Source organism: Tauraco erythrolophus, chromosome 1 (assembly GCF_009769465.1).
Source record: "Tauraco erythrolophus isolate bTauEry1 chromosome 1, bTauEry1.pri, whole genome shotgun sequence".
NCBI lineage: Eukaryota > Metazoa > Chordata > Aves > Musophagiformes > Musophagidae > Tauraco > Tauraco erythrolophus.
In genome coordinates, this window is record NC_141465.1 from 53,727,939 (window position 1) to 53,746,420 (window position 18,482).

Genomic DNA, 18,482 nt, shown 5'->3' on the forward strand with positions numbered 1-18,482 from the left:
GGGTCATTTGTTCTTATAAGGGCTAATTAGAAAATTCATGAATGTTATTTAACATCCCGTTCACTTCAAATCTGTTGACAGTGCTCTCTACTGTATTTCCTGAACGTGTTCCTACAAACAAGTTTTCTGGAGGAGTAAGGCCTGATGGAGGGACTTTGAAACTCAGCCGAGAGGGGAGAGTTAATTTCTGCATTTATGATTGTGAGTATTTGCTGCTGTGTCTAATAGGACCTCTGACTTAAAGGATATTGTCTAGCTTATAAAGTAAAAACAAATATGTCAGGCCAAATTCCTGTTTTCATATTAAACCCTTACCATTTTTTTTTTTTTAAATTAATCTTTAAAAATCAGAAGTCCTGGAGTTTCCCATGTCAAGCTTATCCAGTAGACAGTATAGATAACGAGAAGACTTTCTGTGCTTGCAGTTTAAATAAGATGAGATTAATACTTTCTTCCTAAATATAATCTCTTTCTACAGTACTAGGATATCATGTTTCTAATTTTAATTACAGAGATGGGTGGGTTGGATCACTAAAATTTAGATTTGAGTTCGGGTGTGGATTTATAGCCCTGCTCCTCCCTGTAAAGGTTGGGACTGCTTGTGTCTGGACTCCTCTTTTCAATTAATTTGCAGTAATTACAGGGTGCTGTGTGGGATGGGGCTAAAGAGAAACACAATTAAAATGTAATGCTTCTCCTTTGATATTTGCATCCTTATTTATTTTAAACCATCTTCAATGCTCTGGTGAATTTAAGTCTTCCTGTATCACATACTGAGCAAGCAGAAATATGTGAGTGAACTGTTGCCAATGGCTCTGAGCAAGCATGGGGCATGTTTCAGGTTACACTGTGTTTTCTTGTTCGGATCTGATCTCCTTGCTAGGAGAGGCTGAGAAAGGCAGCTCTAGGGGATTTACTTCTAGCAGCAGCAGCAGCACATGATCCATCAATCGCGTGATTCTCACCACTGAGGACTGATGGGGAGGGTGAAGAAAAAGTGAATGCTGCTCTGGGGAAGCAGCAGCGTTTTCTTCTGCTTGTGGGGCCCCTCCAACAGCCGGACGCTTCATGGCTTCTCCCAGGTTAGAAACCTACTGCTGCCCAAACCGGGATGCAGCTACGCAGCTAGTGATGAGCTTCCAGCCTGAAGTCTTCTGCGGAGTCTGCATTGGCAGCGCCTCCGTCAGTCTGCTACTGACCATCCTGCAGCTCCTGCCGAAGAAGGGCCAGAGCCCACGGAAGATGCCCAAAGCCTCCTCTTCCACCATCCTTCTCCTTATCTCCATTTGTGACATCCTTGGTGGCTTAGGTAAGCGCCAGCTTGATATCCCTCACCCTTGCTGTAGCAGGCTCTTGTTGCTGTGAGGTATGATAGCCAAATGAAGCTGATGAGTGGACAACAGAGATTTCTGGGGGAAACGTGCCGAATGTATTCACAGGAAGATTTGGGCTAAGTGAGATCAGTAAACAATGGGCCTTTGGGGGAGAAAGGTCTTGTTTAATAGTTATATTTCAGAAGTAAAAGGTCTTGACAAATCTACACCAAAATCTCTGCTTTAAACAAATTAAAATCCAGAACAGTGTCTGGTTTTCAGAGTAAGGAATAAAAGTGGAGTTGAGGCAACACATAAAACTAAAACTAACATCAAACACTTAGCTGATCCTTAGGACTACATTTTAAAAACACTTCCTATATGTCTTTAAATCCTCTCAGACCAAGTTTGCATTTTGTTCATGTGCCAGCCACTTCTCTGGGCACATCTCATTGACAGCAAATGAGTTTGAATTGCAGCTGAACACAGATCGTGCTGGACATAAGCTTTTGAAATGTGAGCAAGCTCCCTTATCAAGGACAACCTGCTGCCTGGCCCCTGGCTGATAGGCTGGAGGAATAAAGCAACTGAGAATAAAACAAAACTCATGAGTCAAAATGAAACTAATGTGTCTAAATTTGTCCCATCAGTTTATGGCATTTACTGCCAAATTAGGTACAAATCGCAATGACACATGCTATGAAAATACAGCATGAGTTTGTTTCTACAATAACATTTTTCCCCTTTGCATTAGATAACAGAAGTAGTGCTGGTTTGTAAGTCTCTCTCACTTCCTGGGGAGGGAGTGGGATTTCAGGTCTTTTCATACCTGGCCAGGTTCTCTCATGCTACATAATAAGTACCAATATTAAAACAAACGATGGAAGGGGAAGTAAAGAGAGAGAGAGATGGAAAAAAATGTGTATGCACTCACCTGGAAAAGGTCCTTTCAGTCAGATGAGGCCAGTAATAGATAAAGTTATTTTTCTCCCTTTCTCTTTCACTGGCAAACTCCAACTATTTATCCATCATTGTCTTTGAATTAGACTCACTTTGGTGGGTGGGAAACCGTTCTCTCTCGGTGGGAAACCTGGTGGCTTTGTTCTGCTGTATGCTGGTGCTCTAATGCCTATTTCAAGCAAACCCAGAAAATCTGACTAACAAAGTGTAAGTTCATTTCAAAAAATGGGTATTGTTCTCACCTAATTCCAAAGCTCTGCTTTGTCCAGTCCTGTGACAAAGAGGAAAAGAGCTGCTTGTAAAAATGCAGACAGTGAAAAGTGGGAAATAACTTTTTTCTGCACAGAGCAATTATAGAGAATGAACATTAGCATATGAATATATGCTGGTAAAATTGCAAATAGTTACTGGTTTATGTCAATCTGTTAAATGCTACCCAATTTATTTTAGTGCTACCCAATTTATTTTAGGGAAGTGCGTTAAAATCTTTAAGTGAGATTTTAATCTATGTAACATTTCGAGCCCCAGCAGCTTCAGACTCGAGTCTTTCCTAAAAATCACTACTTTCCTCAAGCGATTACACTGATGTTTAAATAGCACAATTGTTCCTGCTCTGCTCCTCCGCAGCCGTAGCCTTCCTGTGGACGCACAAAATCTGGGCTGCGATGCGAAATATGTGGCCGGGGAGAAGCATGTGACTCAAATCGTGCCAGCAGAGTCAAAGCATTAATAAATTTTTTGTCTTTAGGTATGATCTTCAGGTCAAGTGTATGGCTGGGCTTCCCAAGCTTCATAGCCAACATTTCTGCGGCGAACAGGACTGACATGTGGCCTTCTGCTTTCTGCGTGGGGAGCGCGGTAGGTACAGAGATTGTCTCCCCTTCCTTCTGCTCCCGGTTAACAGCGTGGGGAGCCTGAAAGGCAAACCACTCTGTCCGGAAGGAAATCCGCCTGTGAGTCAGAGCCTGGATATGATGGTCTCAGCCTCTGCCACACCCCTGCAAGTGCCTTCATGCCTCCTGCCGAAATCCTGGCTCAGGGCAGGCAGGGTGCTAGATGCCGCACAGTGAGGTGTGGGCCAGACTGATCCCAAGCTTTTTGTAGTACTTGCTCATTGCCAGAGTGCTGGGATAGCAGAGGGCAGACCTGCACGGAAGCCAGGGAAGGGTACGGAGGTTTAAGGGTACTACAGACAGTCCCAAACAGGCTGTGAAACCAGCGGCTGGGTTTCCACGGGCACAGCATTGCCGCTGCCCCGGGGCTCCCTCGCACCCACAGCACCAGGGCATCTGCCCACCTTCTCCGGCAGAAAGTACAGCTGGCGCAGTGGCAGTGGGGGCACCAGCTGAAACCAGCAACTCAGGTAACTCAGATGAACTTTCGCAGCATGAGAGTGTGTGTTTTAGACACAGGAGGACTGCAGGATAAATATACCCCAAGATGCAAAGCTGCTGGCAGGTCTGTCTCTGCCATGTAGGATTACGGCTCAGATTGCTGCGTATATGGGCGTTCAATGACCACATCTGGCCAAGTCTAATTAAGTGTCTTCAGGATTAAAACGCAAGAGTAAGAAAATGTAAATGCATTCCAAAAGCGCAGATTCAAACTCAGTTTCAGATATTGCAATCACGGTACTGTCTGGGACATATGATTTGTGTTTACCGTACAAGAAAAAGGGCTATGTTTTTTACCAAAATGAGAAGAATGAAAAATAAGACAGATCATCACTTTACCCAAATTTGATAGGAACACAGGGTGCCCCATGAATTCATGCATGAGCAATAACAGAATCAGCTTTACAATTCGAAGTTTACAACATAGAAGAGGCTATGCTGCATGTACACAAAGTTATTCAGCTCCAGTAGTTTTTAAATAAAACAGTACGTGCCAAATTGAGCTCACTGTACATGCTATGTCTGTATGATGACCATTTCAGACATCATAGTGTTGTGCCATAGAAGCAAATATGAGTTGTACACATCTATCGATTCTCAAATCCACCATAGATGTTTAAGTTTGGCTTATTAGATGCAAATGTTGATTTTTTTTCTCTTTGAGGAAGAGGAAACCAGCAACATCAGTGTCTTGTAGCAAGAACGTCCTATTTAGAAACAGCGTTTCCCTCTGTCTTAAATTTCACTTTCTGGCCCTTAACACCTAAAATAGTATTTTTAAGCAGTGACAAACATACCGTATGCAGACTGTTTGTTTTTCATTTGGATCTCAGGTTAGATGGCAGCAACATAGCGGTCTACCACAATTTTTATTTTCCCTTTCTCGGGCTCCAGCAGAGTGCTGTAATTTGAGTCACTTGCTAAATTTAGGTTTAATTATATTGGAATTAAAAATAACCCTCCTTCCGCTCACTTCCCCTAACATATTCTTGTGTGAGTTAATAAAATGTTTCTGATTCTGTTTTATTTTTCTTTTAGTACTATTGTTGTATTTCACTTAACCACAAGCCAATACAAACTCCAAATAGTGAGGCCTGTAGACATCTCCTTTGAATAATACCCTCTGGTTCGCAGAGGGGTACCCTCTCAGGCACTGCAGCAAGATGTGTCATGTCAATTTGCTAAAAAATGAGATAGCATATGAAGATTATTTTCTGAGACAGTCCAGTCTGTGCTGGATTTTCTGGGTGGAAAGATCTTGCAGTTTATTTTTGTATGTGTCTATGTATGTATAATAAATGGTACATTTTTCAACTGCAGCAAATATGTAAAAGTGCAGATGAATTTACGTGCCGAGTGCTATGGATAAAGTGCATTAGAAAAAAGACTGGAAATTTCTTTTCTGTCTCCTGTGAACTAAGAAACTGTCATGGTATTTGAACTAAATACTGAATAATTTGTGCCGCCAATGACTAGAGGTAGGGTCTACACCCATGGTGAAAGGAAATATTTTCCAGCTTGATTTGCCTTTTGGAGGAAGGAATGGTAGATCTCTCTTCACTGATGTTTGGCTCAGTAACAAGTATGTTGGTTTCCAGCTGTAACACGATGCTGCTATGGAGCTGTGATAAAGGATATTCAGATAAAAACTGAAAGAGGGCTCAGAGGGAAGGTAATCTGAATATTAAAATAGTTCCAGACTATTAGAAAGAGCCAGCTCCTCTGTGGAACAAATTTGGAATTTATAAACAATGGCAAAGAAAGGTCACTTATCTTATATAGGCTCATGAGAAAAATGCATAGTCAGCTCATGAACACTGTGGAATTTGACTTGAACCTGTTTCCTTTGGATTTTTATTGAAGAAATCAGTCAGGGAGTTCAGTATGAATAATTTTTCCAGAGAGTGAAAGATATTTTTGTTAATGACCTTTTTTTCTTAATAACCATTCCCTGAATCGGGTTCTTGTGCATGGAGAAAAGGCCCGTCACATGCAGAGCCCACGATGCAGAGGCACACGTTGGTGATGACTGACCTCAGTTACATTTTCTTGCCTCAGCTACTAAGAAACTACTAAAAACCTTAACCTAAAATTAAGACATCTTCACTATAAATGTCTTTGGGCTTCACTCATGACATCGAGGGTTAGGACTGGCAAGGTAAATAACAGGTTTTCTGAACAACAGAATAAGCTGTGAAAGCAAACGCTCTTCAGTTTAGCTATGACTGTTGGCTATAGCAATGCTGTTCCTGTGATTTTGAGTAAGATTTCATACTTCATATTCTCAGCTGGAAAACGCACACATTTAAAGAACAAATCACCAGGCTAAAGGTTTGAGTCCTCCTCCTGTCCCCCAGTGGTGCTTGAGAAGCAGCTGTGACATCTGGCATTATTCTCCCCTGCAGATGTGGATCCAGCTATTGTACAGTGCTGGCTTCTGGTGGTTGTTTTGCTACGCTGTTGATTCTTACTTGGTGGTGAGAAGATCAGCTGGACTGAGGTACCAGAGTCAAAGCTCTGAATTTGTTATTTTTCCTTCCCACACTATATATCCGTGCTCGTCTGCAGCTATCAAAGTGTATGACTGAAGCTTGTATGAACATCTGATGTTCGTACAGTTACCAGGTAATGATACGGATGAGCGGTGTGCTAAGTGCTTAAATTGCTCAGGTATTGATTTGTTTATGTCCAGCTGGAATTTAAATGTAACTTAATTCATTTAACCTTTGGAAAAACAGGCAGCAGATTGGGCTTTACAAACTTTATTGCAGTGAGATACTATTTTTGTCCCTACTCCATACCTGAAATTGATTATTGCAGCAAGCAAAAGTGTTATCCTGAAAATAAAAAAGTGCGAGGGGGAAAGTGCTGAATTTCATATAGTTCATTCTCCATTTTTTTTCCTCAGATTTTCTATTTTATCCACTTTTCAGTGTTGTCACTGTTACGTTTGTGATCATACTTGTAAAGTTTTTAAGAAAAACAATATGTACTTACTATACATTTTTCTGCAATGCCTGTAACAGAAGAACCTAAACACTTCGGAAAGTACCATGCTTTAACGCCAGATAGAAAATATAAGGTGTTTCTAAGTTGGTTGTTAGAAGGGCAAAATGACCTTTGGTGGCCGCTCCTAAACATGGGATTATGTGACTGTGTACACAGATGATACTGAGCAGACAAGTACTGGAGACATGATTCATCTGGAAGTTGTTATCAAAACAGGGATTTCTGAGTTAACTTCAGCCTATGGAGAACAAACATGATTTTGTAAAGTCCCGTAGTTCTGGTCTGAAACAACTGGGACCTGCCTCCTTCCCTCATCCCTGTTAACCAAAAAAAAGGTCATGTGTATTTGGGCCTGATTCTAAGATCAGAGTGAACAATGAAAGACTTGCCAACACACGCAGATCTGAACCTCCCCAAGATGGGAGCAGTATTTGACTCTAAAGATAAAACATAATTCTCTGCAAATTGCAGAAAGGTGATCTGACTGTTCGGTTCCCTTCTGAAGTTTCAATCCCCTAATTTGCTCTCTGCAGGAGAAATGAAGGATGCAGGAGATCTGGGCATAAGGGAAAAGCTTTCCACCCTACAGGTTGGAGAACACAGGACTTTTGTGTGCAAGCCTGAACAACAGCTTTGGCTCATCATTTTTCTGAAGGGCCCCTCCTTCCCATTTACTTTCCTTAGTTAAATACACCGCCAGTGTTGTTCTGCACCATTTCATATCCGTAAAGCTCTGTTTCAGGGAGGGTCCTATTTTCACGTTGCTCTGTGGAAGGCGTAAGGTTTAGTGTCTTTAGTGACACCTGTCCTGTCTGGTGCCTGCAGTACGATTGTGCTGTACCACATGATGACGTGGGGCCTTGCAGTGATGCTCTGCGTGGAGGGAATCGCGCTGCTTTACTACCCTTCGCTCTCCAGGTAAGCAGGGCTCTGGGAACAGGCTGCGAAATCATAGTGGTCTCTGGTCATTGGAATGTCTTTCCGTCAGCTTTAGAGACAGTCATCCAAATGTTGGGATTTTTTGGTCTTTGACAAGTATGGCCCACTGAGTCAGTGAGTACTCTAGAAATACCTGCTGGGGTTTCAGGGGGCCCTGGAGAAGTGTGCTGGGCAATGCAGGCACTGGGGCACGCTGCAGCACCGTTCTGTAGCTTCTGCTATGAGCTGCTGTTCTCCCATTCCTGGTTTTAGCTTTGTATTTGTTCCTTGAAATTTGAGAAAAATGCACAGACAGTGCATATTAAAAATCAACTTTGTGTCCCATGTGAACCGGAGGGGGAAGGTCTGTGAATTAAAGGCTTAGTATCTGTTTGCTTCATTCCTTTTGTTTTTGAAAGATAAAGATGACATCTATAAAATAGCCAGAACTATCAGATGTGGGAAAAAAAATGCATAAGCTGTTAATGATTTCTTCTCAGCTGTGAAAATGGCTTGGAGCATGCAGTCCCACATTACATCACAACCTATGCCCCACTGCTGCTAGTGCTGGTGGTCAACCCAATCCTGTTTAGGAGGACAGTATCAGCAGGTATGTTCCTAATGACCCGCATCAATCAGCACGTGTTATTGAGCAACACAACAATACTGTAAAAAGTTGTGCCTGAGTGTTCAGTGATGTGGGATAGCTGCTCATTAAGTCATAAAGACACAGCAGAGGGTGGGAGGGAGTTGCCTATCGAAATGAAGATGCCACCTAGATGGGAAATTTGCCCTCGAGACACGCTCTGATGACGTACTCAAGCTGTGCTATTATAAACCTCTACTGCAGGCTGGCAAAGGTGTTTCTATGTTACTAAATTATTCTTGATTTGATGTATTTTAAGCAGTGTATACTGGATGCTTAACTCTACTGTAGTATTGGTACCAAACTGGTTTTTGGGATATAATTTGTTCTGGTTTAGGGATAATGTTGGTGAAATATGATAGTTGATTTAACTTCCTGGCATCCCTGGAGCTAGAAGAAAAATAATAAAATATAATCAGAATTTTGTTACTCCTGATTCTGATATTATGAAACAAATGAGAATTGTACACAATTCCGATGGGATCTTGAAGTTCCCATTTAATTTATTATCCAGTGTTTTGAAGAAATGAGACTGAAAAAAAGGCCACAGGTTCAATACGTTCTTTGCATGTAGTATGATCAGTGCTAGATGTTCACAGTACCTGAAGTCATACTCATCATCTACACATTGAATATAAAAAAAAAAGCGACAGGATCTGTATTCATATGAAGACTGAACTGTATTCCCATCTATCCTGCGTCCCTCAGTAATACTCATTTTCAAAGGAACATTTGTTCCTATAAAAAGTCGCACTTTTAATGGGAAAATGTATTTATGTTTGTGCATATGTGTATTCCTTGTGATATCTTGTGAGGGGGCATAACTGCCTATTTCTGCTGACATTACACCTTCCAGTTTTAGAGGGGTAGCCAATGCTGTATCAATTGCATAATGAAATATAATCACAGAAGCATTTAGGCTGGAAGAGACCTTGAAGATCGTCAAGTCCCACCGTTAATGCAACACTGCGCGTAAAAGGGCAGAATGCATTCTGTTTTAGTCTAAACATCACATAATAAATATATCCTTATATCTCACATTATATAGAAGCTGTAAGCACTACCCTTTTGTTATCAAAGAAAAACATGGTGACCATATGGTTTTCTGTTTTCAGTGGGATTGAGAGAAAAAACAACTAGTGGGCTATCACTCATTTTAGGAATCCATAATAGATGTACTCCTTTTCCTGTGGTATTAGGCTGTCGTATGTGAGATTCCTTGATGATGGTCCTTCCAGCTTCTGAACTGCTGCTGGAGACAAATCCGTCCATTCCTTTGGTCCCTCTTTACAGACATCTATGTTTTGGATCCTTGTGCCTGTAACTAACAAGGTGCACATTTATTAATGAACATAATTGTATATTTTCCAGTTGCCTCCTTACTGAAAGGGAGACACGGGATTTACACAGAGAATGAGAGACGTCTGGGGACAGAGATCCAGATCCGCTTCTTCAAAATTATGCTAGTATTCATTATTTGGTAAGAGGTGCATTATGTTGTTTTAAACTGCCTTTTTCCCATCTGGAGAGGGTCGGGGACAAGAACAGAGTCCAATGGGTTGCTTCTTCCAATGGTTTGTCTTTATGCTTGGAAGGGGAGATGTCTAAGGAAGAAGTAGTTCTAAACTACTTCACCAACTAGCTGAATCGCTCATGTAGTATCACACGTCTGCGAGGGAATGATAAAAATGTTTAACCAACAGGAAAATGACAACCACAAGAAACAATAGGCAAAAATAATTAGTGTTTGTGCACAGCCTAAAGCTGTCTGGAACAGCAGCTTCCCAGCACTGTGGGCTCATAGATGGCTTTCTATATTCAAGATTTCGTGGAGCCTTTCATCATCAAACACATCATTGAAAACCTACAATAAATACGCTTCTAAGACTGCCTTCATGACCCTGACTATCATTATATAATTGCAGCCACTTCTGTGGTCTGCAGATCCCATGTGTGTGAAAAAAGCGTGGATATCAACTGGAAACACAGGGTTATATGCCAGAAATCTCTATATGATAATGTGTGAAATTTCTGATCATTTAATCTTTTTTTGTGTGTGTGTATTCCATCTTCTTCCATGAAAATAGTACTTTGGAGTAGGACAGGAACTAGATAGGGAGGAGAGGAGAGGAAAGAGGGAGCAAGGGAAGTGGGGAAGGAGGGAGGGTGCGCACCACATCCCCAAATCCCTGCGCCTCTGCTCCAGCAGCACCATCCAGTGGAGCGGTGACTGGAACTGGAGGTACTGGATGCACATAACAAAACTGAGCTGAAATAGGGCCTGCTTTTGGAGGAAACAGTCTTTATGGCAATCTCACAATTATCCCACAGCAGCAAAGGCACCAGAAGGGGTGGTGATCCACTCTACGAGGGTCTGTGCAATGACCGGGACACACTTCATAGTCTCAACAACTGCTTAACTTTTTTATACACAGGTACATGCATCCAAGTTACAAGGCTGAGCAGGGCGAAAGGCCGCCTTTTTATCTTCTCCTGGCTGCTGTATACTGGAGTGCTCTGGAGGGAAATGTTTGCCTGTTCTTGGGGAATAACAGAGTCCACTTGGCTCAGGAGAGAGGTTTTTAGTGCGAAGGGCAGGGTAGCCAGCGGCAGATGGGGAGAGAAAGAGCAGCGAGCAAGCCTGCAGCATGGCTTCCTGGAAATTGTTGAAAAAATGAGGAGCAGATATTTAGCCAGGCTTCCAGGGTTATGGAAAGAGCGAGCCTGGTTCTGGAGCCCAGCAGCACCATAGAAGTGTGTTGCAACCTAAGGAACAGTGGCCAGCATGCTGGTCGGGGAGCAAAAATGAAAGAAAGGACCAATTCCCCAAGGCCACAGTGGGGACATTTGTTTATTTCCATTCTGTCTCATTCTGGGCTTTCCTGTTAAAAAAAATAAACACAGCTCTAGTTTTGGATTTTGTTCTCATGATAAAACACAAGCTTCAGAGTGTAAGAACTCTCTCAAGGGTTACTGTAGGGAAAGACTGAGGCAGTCCCATTTCAGCAGCTTAGGGAAGATGCCTGTCCATGCCAGGGGTCAGATGTGAGGTGAGTTAGTCAAAGACAGCAGGTTGGGGCAACAAGGGGTAGAAGAGATGCCTGCAGATTTGGGAGGAGAGAGCAGGAGATAAAAATAAAATTGCAGGAAGGACATGTGTAAACCCCTCCAGAAAGTGTGACATGGATGCTGATGGTTTCCTTTCTGACGCTGCAGTAGAGCTATGAAGAACGCTGGTCTGGCTGTTTAGAAGTCATACAAAGTTACAGCCATTTACTATAACCTTTATTTAGTGTAGAATATCCTCATTTTCTTTGACAGGATGAGGTTTGATTATGCTTATCCTTCTTTGGAAACAGAAATTACCTTTATTGCAAAAAGTTGATGACATTTTCAAGGATTTTCAGTGAACTTTGGTTTTGTTTTGTAGATTTTTCACGTACATTTTGAAAGTCTGCTGTAATCTAACCCTGAAATTCTAACTCCAGCTAGAGTTTCTGCAGCCTTTTACAACACCCAAGCATATATTTGGTTTCCTTATCTGTGAGCACTATCCTTTTAAGACACAAGCAAAAGAAGTCAGCCTTCATGATGTTTCCGTTATGGATCACAGTTGTTTATCATCTCACTTTTCTCCTGCAGTTTACTGTTTTGCAGCAAGCTCTAATGATCAGGTGTTTTGTTCGGTTTGGTTGGTTGGTTTTGTTTTGTTGGGTTTTTTGTTTGTTTGTTTGGTTGGTTGGTTGGTTGTTTTTTTGTGATATTGATTTCTTTGCCTAGGCTTGGGCTAGAAGGTAAGTGTCTGGGTTTTGATCTCAGGGACCTGCTGGTCCCTTCAGATTGAGACTTAATATTAAAAAAAAAAAATCTCACTCTTCTTATCACTGTTCCTAATTTCTATAATTTGAAATTAAAGCATATTTTATAGATATATACATACATACATACATATATACATATATATATAAAAAACTGTCTTGTTCTCTTCCTCTTCTTTATTCCTCCAATAGCTGGTCATCCAATATCATCAACGAGAGCCTTTTGTTCTACCTTGAAATGCAGCCAGATATCAATGACATGCCCCTGAAGAACATTAGAAGTGCTGCACTGATCACATGGATTATAATGGTAGGTCAGCCATGACATTGCTTAGTCCTAGAAATTGCTTCTATAGACTAGTGGAACAGCACCAGAGTAGTGGGTGATTTATGATTTTTGGGAATATAAACACTCAAAAAATCAAGGAAGAAAAGCAGAAAGTAAGAGTTAAGAAGGAGTGGTCACTGGGAGTGCCATTCACATGTAAACTTTGCCAAAAACATACTAAAGACCAACTTTTTCTCTGATTTGCTGGAGCATGCGTTCTGTCTGAGAGCAATTGCTACCCATTGTAAGATCCTGCACAGACCGCTACAATGCTTTCTGGTCCAACCTTGCTAACCTCTGCCATAATGCAAGCTACAAAGTTTTAGCTCACTATTCCTGAAGGTTCCCCTGTCAAATGGGCATTTTCTGATAATTGTTTGTAACTAGAGTTTTATTTATTAGTGACTTATAAAGAACGCTTACATCTTATAACATTTCAATGATCATCTGGGGTCAAACACCTGAAAAATCTTGAAAGCAATGCACCAAAATATGGTTATAAGATACTGTCCTCCTACTGTACCCTACCCTCTTGTCTCCTACTGGAATATTTGACAAGGGATTTTTCTGAGGTGATACCACAGGTTCCTTTTTCAAGAGAGTTTACTCTGGAGCTGTTAAATACCCGTAAGGCCTGAGCACGCTTTGTGTTGTAAAGCCCTTGGGCTGCTTTGTATTGAAGGGTTAAGCGATGCAACCGGTTTGATACAACCTCCTCCTCTGACAAGGATCAAACGCGTTCATGTGACAGAGACCTTGCTCTTGCTCACCTGCAGAGCACGAGCTCTGGTCTAGGAACTGAGCTATTTTTTAAATTGGCTGTAAAAATAACTTGCTTCTTTCTCATGAGAAAAATGGAAACAGCTAAAGGCATTTACTCGCCAAGCATCCCACGGCACTGGGAATAGAGACGATTTTTTTTGGAAATCACTTGGGATTTTCTTTTTCAGTGTCTCTCCTCATTTCTCCATCCCACTTTGATGGACGTTTTCTCTGAGTCAGGAATCTGCAGCAGTTCCAGACAGATCAATTGCTGCTGTTTTAAAAAACTTGACTCTCTGTGCTCGTGTCTACTCTTATGTATTTGACTTGGCTTCTAGTGAAAAATACAATATTTACTTTTGTGAATAAAATAGTCCAGAGCTTACAGGGAATGTTAAAAACGCACCAGGGGACTGACCAGCTAAAATTCATGCTAGAAAACCATTTGGTGCTTACTGTTCTCTGGGATGGCCTCAGCACACTGGAATGACAGGTTGTGGTATTTCACTCCGACTCGTTTGTGTCTGCAACATGAACAACATACACCTTTATTTGGGGGCAAATCACATCTTTTAAAGACAACAGCTGTTAAGTGAAAGGGAAGTTGTCAATACATGCAAAATGTTTCAAAATGAAGCCTTGCTGGTGTAACCCCTGTTGCACTTCTCTTTCCTAGGGGGTTCTTAATCCAATGCAAGGCTTCCTCTTCACATTAGCTTTCTATGGCTGGACGGGATGGAGAGTGGACCTGAAATGGCGAAAAAGAGAAATACCCTGGGAATCAATGTCCTCATCTGTGGGTGAAAATACCTATCCCTCACCAGTGAACTACCAAAGCAACAACCATGATTCAAAGAAGATATCGACAACTGACAGCCAGCAGACCGACGAGGCTATAAGCATGTTGTCTGAAGGTAACACTAGCGGTGATGACAGGTTAACCAGGAACTCTCCTGTCTACCAGGGCTGGTAGTTTATAGGCACAGAGCTGGATCCCACTTCTCACGTTGTCAAGACTCATAAAACCATGTCACTGCGTGAACCGTTGTGTAGTCTGGAATTAGGTTTGTACTCAATGGCTTGATGTCATTTCCTATAACTTGTGTGTGTGTGAGACAGAGCATGTGAAACGGAGAGATATTATGGTTTATGTCTTCATTTGCCTTCTAGGAGATGTATTGACAGGTATAAAGGCCTGATCCTTCTTCACCAGGAGTATATCTCTGCAAAGATCTATGTTACTTATGACTAATTTTCAGCCATTTTGTTTTAATCTCTCTTGTAATCTCCATACGGTAGAAGAGCCTTTTGTGTAAATAAATGGAATATTAATATGTCGGGTTTTTAAAAGTGTCGCCTTGCTTGCCTTGCTCAGTACAAAATTCCTTACTCAGAATTACAGCTCTAGGATTTCTGAGACACCATTTCCAGCCTTGACACTTTGGTAAAACGTTAGTGACAGCAAACTTCGACATAGCACAAATATTTCCTGTTTTTGTATAGTCTCACTGATATAGTCTTCTTTTAGCTTGTTTATATGAATTTTCACTTTGGCTTTATCTAGGGAGCTGAAAGGCTTTTTTAAAAAAAAGCACCAAGGAACCAAGCCCAGCCTAGGCTTCATAAACATTTCAGAATAATGGTTTCCTGGTTCAAGCAAAAACAACCCTTCATACTGTTTTTTAGTATGGATCCAGTCTGATCCTTATATGTACTTGTCAGGATTATGACTGTTAGGGGCAGGTGAATTAAGAGATAACGCTTGCAAAAAACACCTAGATATTCTAAGTGCTCAAGAAAAACCAGAATAAGTAGAATCAGTAGTCCTTTCTCTGAGGTGTGCTCTATTTTATGTCTTCATCTGCTGAATGAAGAGATGTTAAATCCATTCACCTCTTTTGGTGCAGTGCACTGGGTACCTGTAGCCAGACAATTCCCCGCATTGGTTGAAAGTTAGGAAAAAATGATGGTCATGTCTAGCCCAGGCTTTTAACTCCATTTCAACAGTAAAAGTAGTACAGTTTAAGCCTGGTTGTGCAGGAAGCTGTTTACAAAACGGTGTGACTGATGGCACAGTGGGAGCCCCTTGAGCCCCGGTAACGTCCCTCCCTCCCTTCAGCATGTGGCCAGGGCCTGTCATAAAACAAAACCTGTTTTTTAAACCCTGTTCACATCCGCTTTGGCTGAACTTCACTGGCTGTCCACAGCTTTGTTTTTCAACCCAGTTCAGTCCCAGCTATTGTAAAAAAAAAAAAAAAAATATTGTTAAAGACAGCTGGAAGTTTAGTGCAATAATGACATGAAAATTAAGCTGCTGAGTTACTCAGAGGAGTCCCAGGATGGTTAGAGACGCAGGATCAGCAGAAACTATAGAGAAAAAACCATTGATTTGCTACTTCAAATAAATCACCTTCTTGAACTAATCATTTGATACAAAGGTGTTAAGCAACGATCCGATAATTCTTTAGATGGATCATTACAGAGCTGTTGTTGGTTTGTGGCAAATCTTTTACATTGTGCCCTGTAGAAACCTTTGTGAGTTTATGGCTTTATATTGCTGTTCTAGTTGTCAGAAGTACTGGCAGATCACCAGATCCTTTCTTTTTGTTACAGTCATTTCTTTCCTAGCCAAGTATGAAGAGAAAGCACAAGGACCTGGGGGCAGATTATGTCGATCCTTATGAAATAGAGACCACATTTTCAGTGTGATACTCATCACAACAGGGTTCAAAAGAGCAAGAAAAAGGTGGAGGTGGACCTTTTCATGTGCTAGGGTGTGGGTCACACTATGAAACCCTAAAACCAAATGAACAAACTCTGGTTTCATAGGAACAATTATGTGGCATGAAGGGACTCAGGAGGTGACAGGCTGCGGCAAGAGGCCCTGTGAGAGGACTGAACAACTAATCCCTCCTTCCTTTGGTGACTCTAGGGCACATACGGGACAGGGACAGACACAGACATGATGCCCCAGCCCCTCGAGGCCATGGGCAGCCCCTGAGCAGTGCTGGGTGGCTGCTGGCGCTGGAGCACCCGTGTGCTGGGACAGCCTCCCACAAGGGCTGTGCCCCTCTCTTTCTTATTCTTTCAAGGTTGTCCTTGGGATGTGTGTGGCGTGTCTCCGTCTTGGGATGTCGTCATGAAACATTAGGACACGTCTGAGAGCTTACAGACAACTAAGATAATGCTGATGCACTGAGAAAATGAAATGAAGCATAGCAGAGCAAACCAACAGCAGTTTTTAACTTGCAAAAGAAGTAGGTGAGAGGAGTTTCCTTACCTGCTGTTCCCAGCCTCTGGCAAACGTACCTGAGACACTCCTCCATGGCTTAAAGTGGGGTGATAATTGATTGTGCTCATGTATAACCATGACCATATTTGATTTCGGCCCACACAGACCTTGTTCTTGCCTCACTGCTCAACAATTCAAGCAGAGCATTGCCTCTTCCAAGCGTTGCAGGGTGTGCCTGTCGCTTCCCATCAGGATTGTGCTTTTGAGGGGCTTCTCCTGATTGCCCCCACTGCCTGTACTTGCACGCATGGCACGGGGCAGCCTCGGACTGCTGCAGCTGGCTTCACTTTGGGGGAAACTAAGTGTGTGCTCCAAGAGTCAGCGAGGGCATGCTATAGACACCGTGTCCTGGACAGTATAGCTGTAACACTGACTTAAACGCTGCCTTCTTACATGTGCCTTCCACCTTCTCCTGACAGGAGCCTGGTGCTTATCAATGCATAGAAAAGCACTTTAGTGTTCATTTAAATTATGCCTTGTATCTGCGTAGTCATCATAGGGTGTTAATTCTGGCATCTGGATTTCCAGCCTATAATTGCTTCCAATACGCTTATTATTAGGAGTGTGCTGGCAGGCTGCTCTGGTGAACGTGGGAAGTGCTTGTCTCCGGCCTAAATATTTGTTTCCAAGATGTGTTTCAAATGTGGCTTGGACTAACAGGGGAGGGATCTTGTCAGTGCTGAAGTCCTTAGATGCAGTCAGTCTATGGGCTTCATCTTACACTGTCTGTGGGAGGGGGTCTCTTCTACAGTCGCATAGCTCTTCAGTTCCTGAGCAGGAATGCAGCTGTTTCTCTGGAACAACAAGGTGTGACTCAGAGGAGAAGTAAACAGGGAATGACGTCAGCTATTGTCTAATAAAATACAGGTAGCTAAAGTGCTAAGTTTTGAGAGTACGACAATTGTCATTTTTACCTTGTTATATTTTGGGCCTATTAGAGCACAACAAAGCCTTTCTGAATATCTTGAAGGGGAAAAAATGTAAATTTTAAGAGGTAGTTTAATCTATGCACTGAAATAACATTGCTGTACTGGAATCCCATAAAAAGGGTATCTACACACAGAGGGCAGTGCTGCTGAGTTGCATCTATTTTAGCATCCTCCTCACCTCCCAGCCAGCTTATCAAATCCAACCATACACAGAAAGTGTTCTCTGTATTCAACAAAAATTATTTTTAAACCCTCAAAGATAAAGTGAAAACTGCCAGGAAAAGTGTCCTTTTCACATTCTGTACTACTTTCTTAAACACTCCTAGCTGTTCTCTGTCGGTGAAAGAGGACATATGGAACTGCATTTGACCTGCCAGTCTCATGCATCTAATTACGATTTCATTTGCCCAGATGTTCAGGCTAATTGCAAAGCTGAAATATGAGCACTGGTAAAATCGTAAACTACGTGAATAGGCAGACTTCTTGCATACCAAAGCTCTGCATTTATGAGGTCCACCATATGTCTGAATTCCAAAATCCTACCTACGCCTCTCATTAAGCCCTTCGCCTGGTCTTGTAGACCAAATACTTGGAGACGGCTAGAAAGTGAAACGCTAAATGTGATTCCTTCTCACCCTCCATCCCCTGTATAACAGAACTTGACTTGTAACTCAGAAGTTGCCCTTGTGTATTCATGATGAAAAGTTACCTAATCTTCTAAAATTTTCTTCGTTTTCATAGATTCCTTGAGTTTACAGTAATCCCAAGTGGAAATCACTAAACCACATGGTAGCTAACGTAATTTTAAGAAAGGTCAGATGATGCTGGATCACTCATCCTTTAAGGAACAGGCATGCATCTGTGTGGACATTGAAGTTGGCTGTTGAAGAAGATGCAGTCTCACTGAGAGAAAAATAGTCAAATCCAGGGATGCATTTGAATCTGTTTTCCCGGGCGGTTTGTATTCCCTAGGATACGCTGTGAGCTGTGTGGAAAGTTGGTTCTTCCACCACACCTCTCTAAGCAAACTCTTAAACATTCAGAGAGCTAAACTCACCAGAGGATTTGTAGGCAAAGTTTTCAAAAGGCTGATAAAATTCACAGAGTGATGGT

At 42.0% G+C, this 18,482-nt stretch overlaps 1 protein-coding gene across 1 annotated transcript; it reads left to right on the plus strand.

Moving 5' to 3' along the window:
• Positions 1-1,068: 1,068 nt before the first annotated feature.
• On the plus strand, positions 1,069-14,121 carry GPR143 (G protein-coupled receptor 143). Its single transcript, XM_009990658.2, has 8 exons — positions 1,069-1,309; positions 3,022-3,131; positions 6,073-6,167; positions 7,502-7,594; positions 8,095-8,204; positions 9,612-9,720; positions 12,251-12,368; positions 13,825-14,121. The coding sequence occupies exons 1-8, from the start codon at positions 1,069-1,071 to the stop codon at positions 14,119-14,121; spliced, it is 1,173 nt and encodes a 390-aa protein (XP_009988960.1).
• Positions 14,122-18,482: the final 4,361 nt, after the last annotated feature.

Bases quoted from the DNA above. Each gene is read 5' to 3' on its own strand.
- GPR143 (XM_009990658.2), top strand. From the start codon at position 1,069: ATGGCTTCTCCCAGGTTAGAAACCTACTGCTGCCCAAACCGGGATGCA. The intron at 6,168-7,501 runs GTACCAGAGTCA...TGGTGCCTGCAG, and splicing joins AGAAGATCAGCTGGACTGAG to TACGATTGTGCTGTACCACA. The intron at 12,369-13,824 runs GTAGGTCAGCCA...TCTCTTTCCTAG, and splicing joins TGATCACATGGATTATAATG to GGGGTTCTTAATCCAATGCA.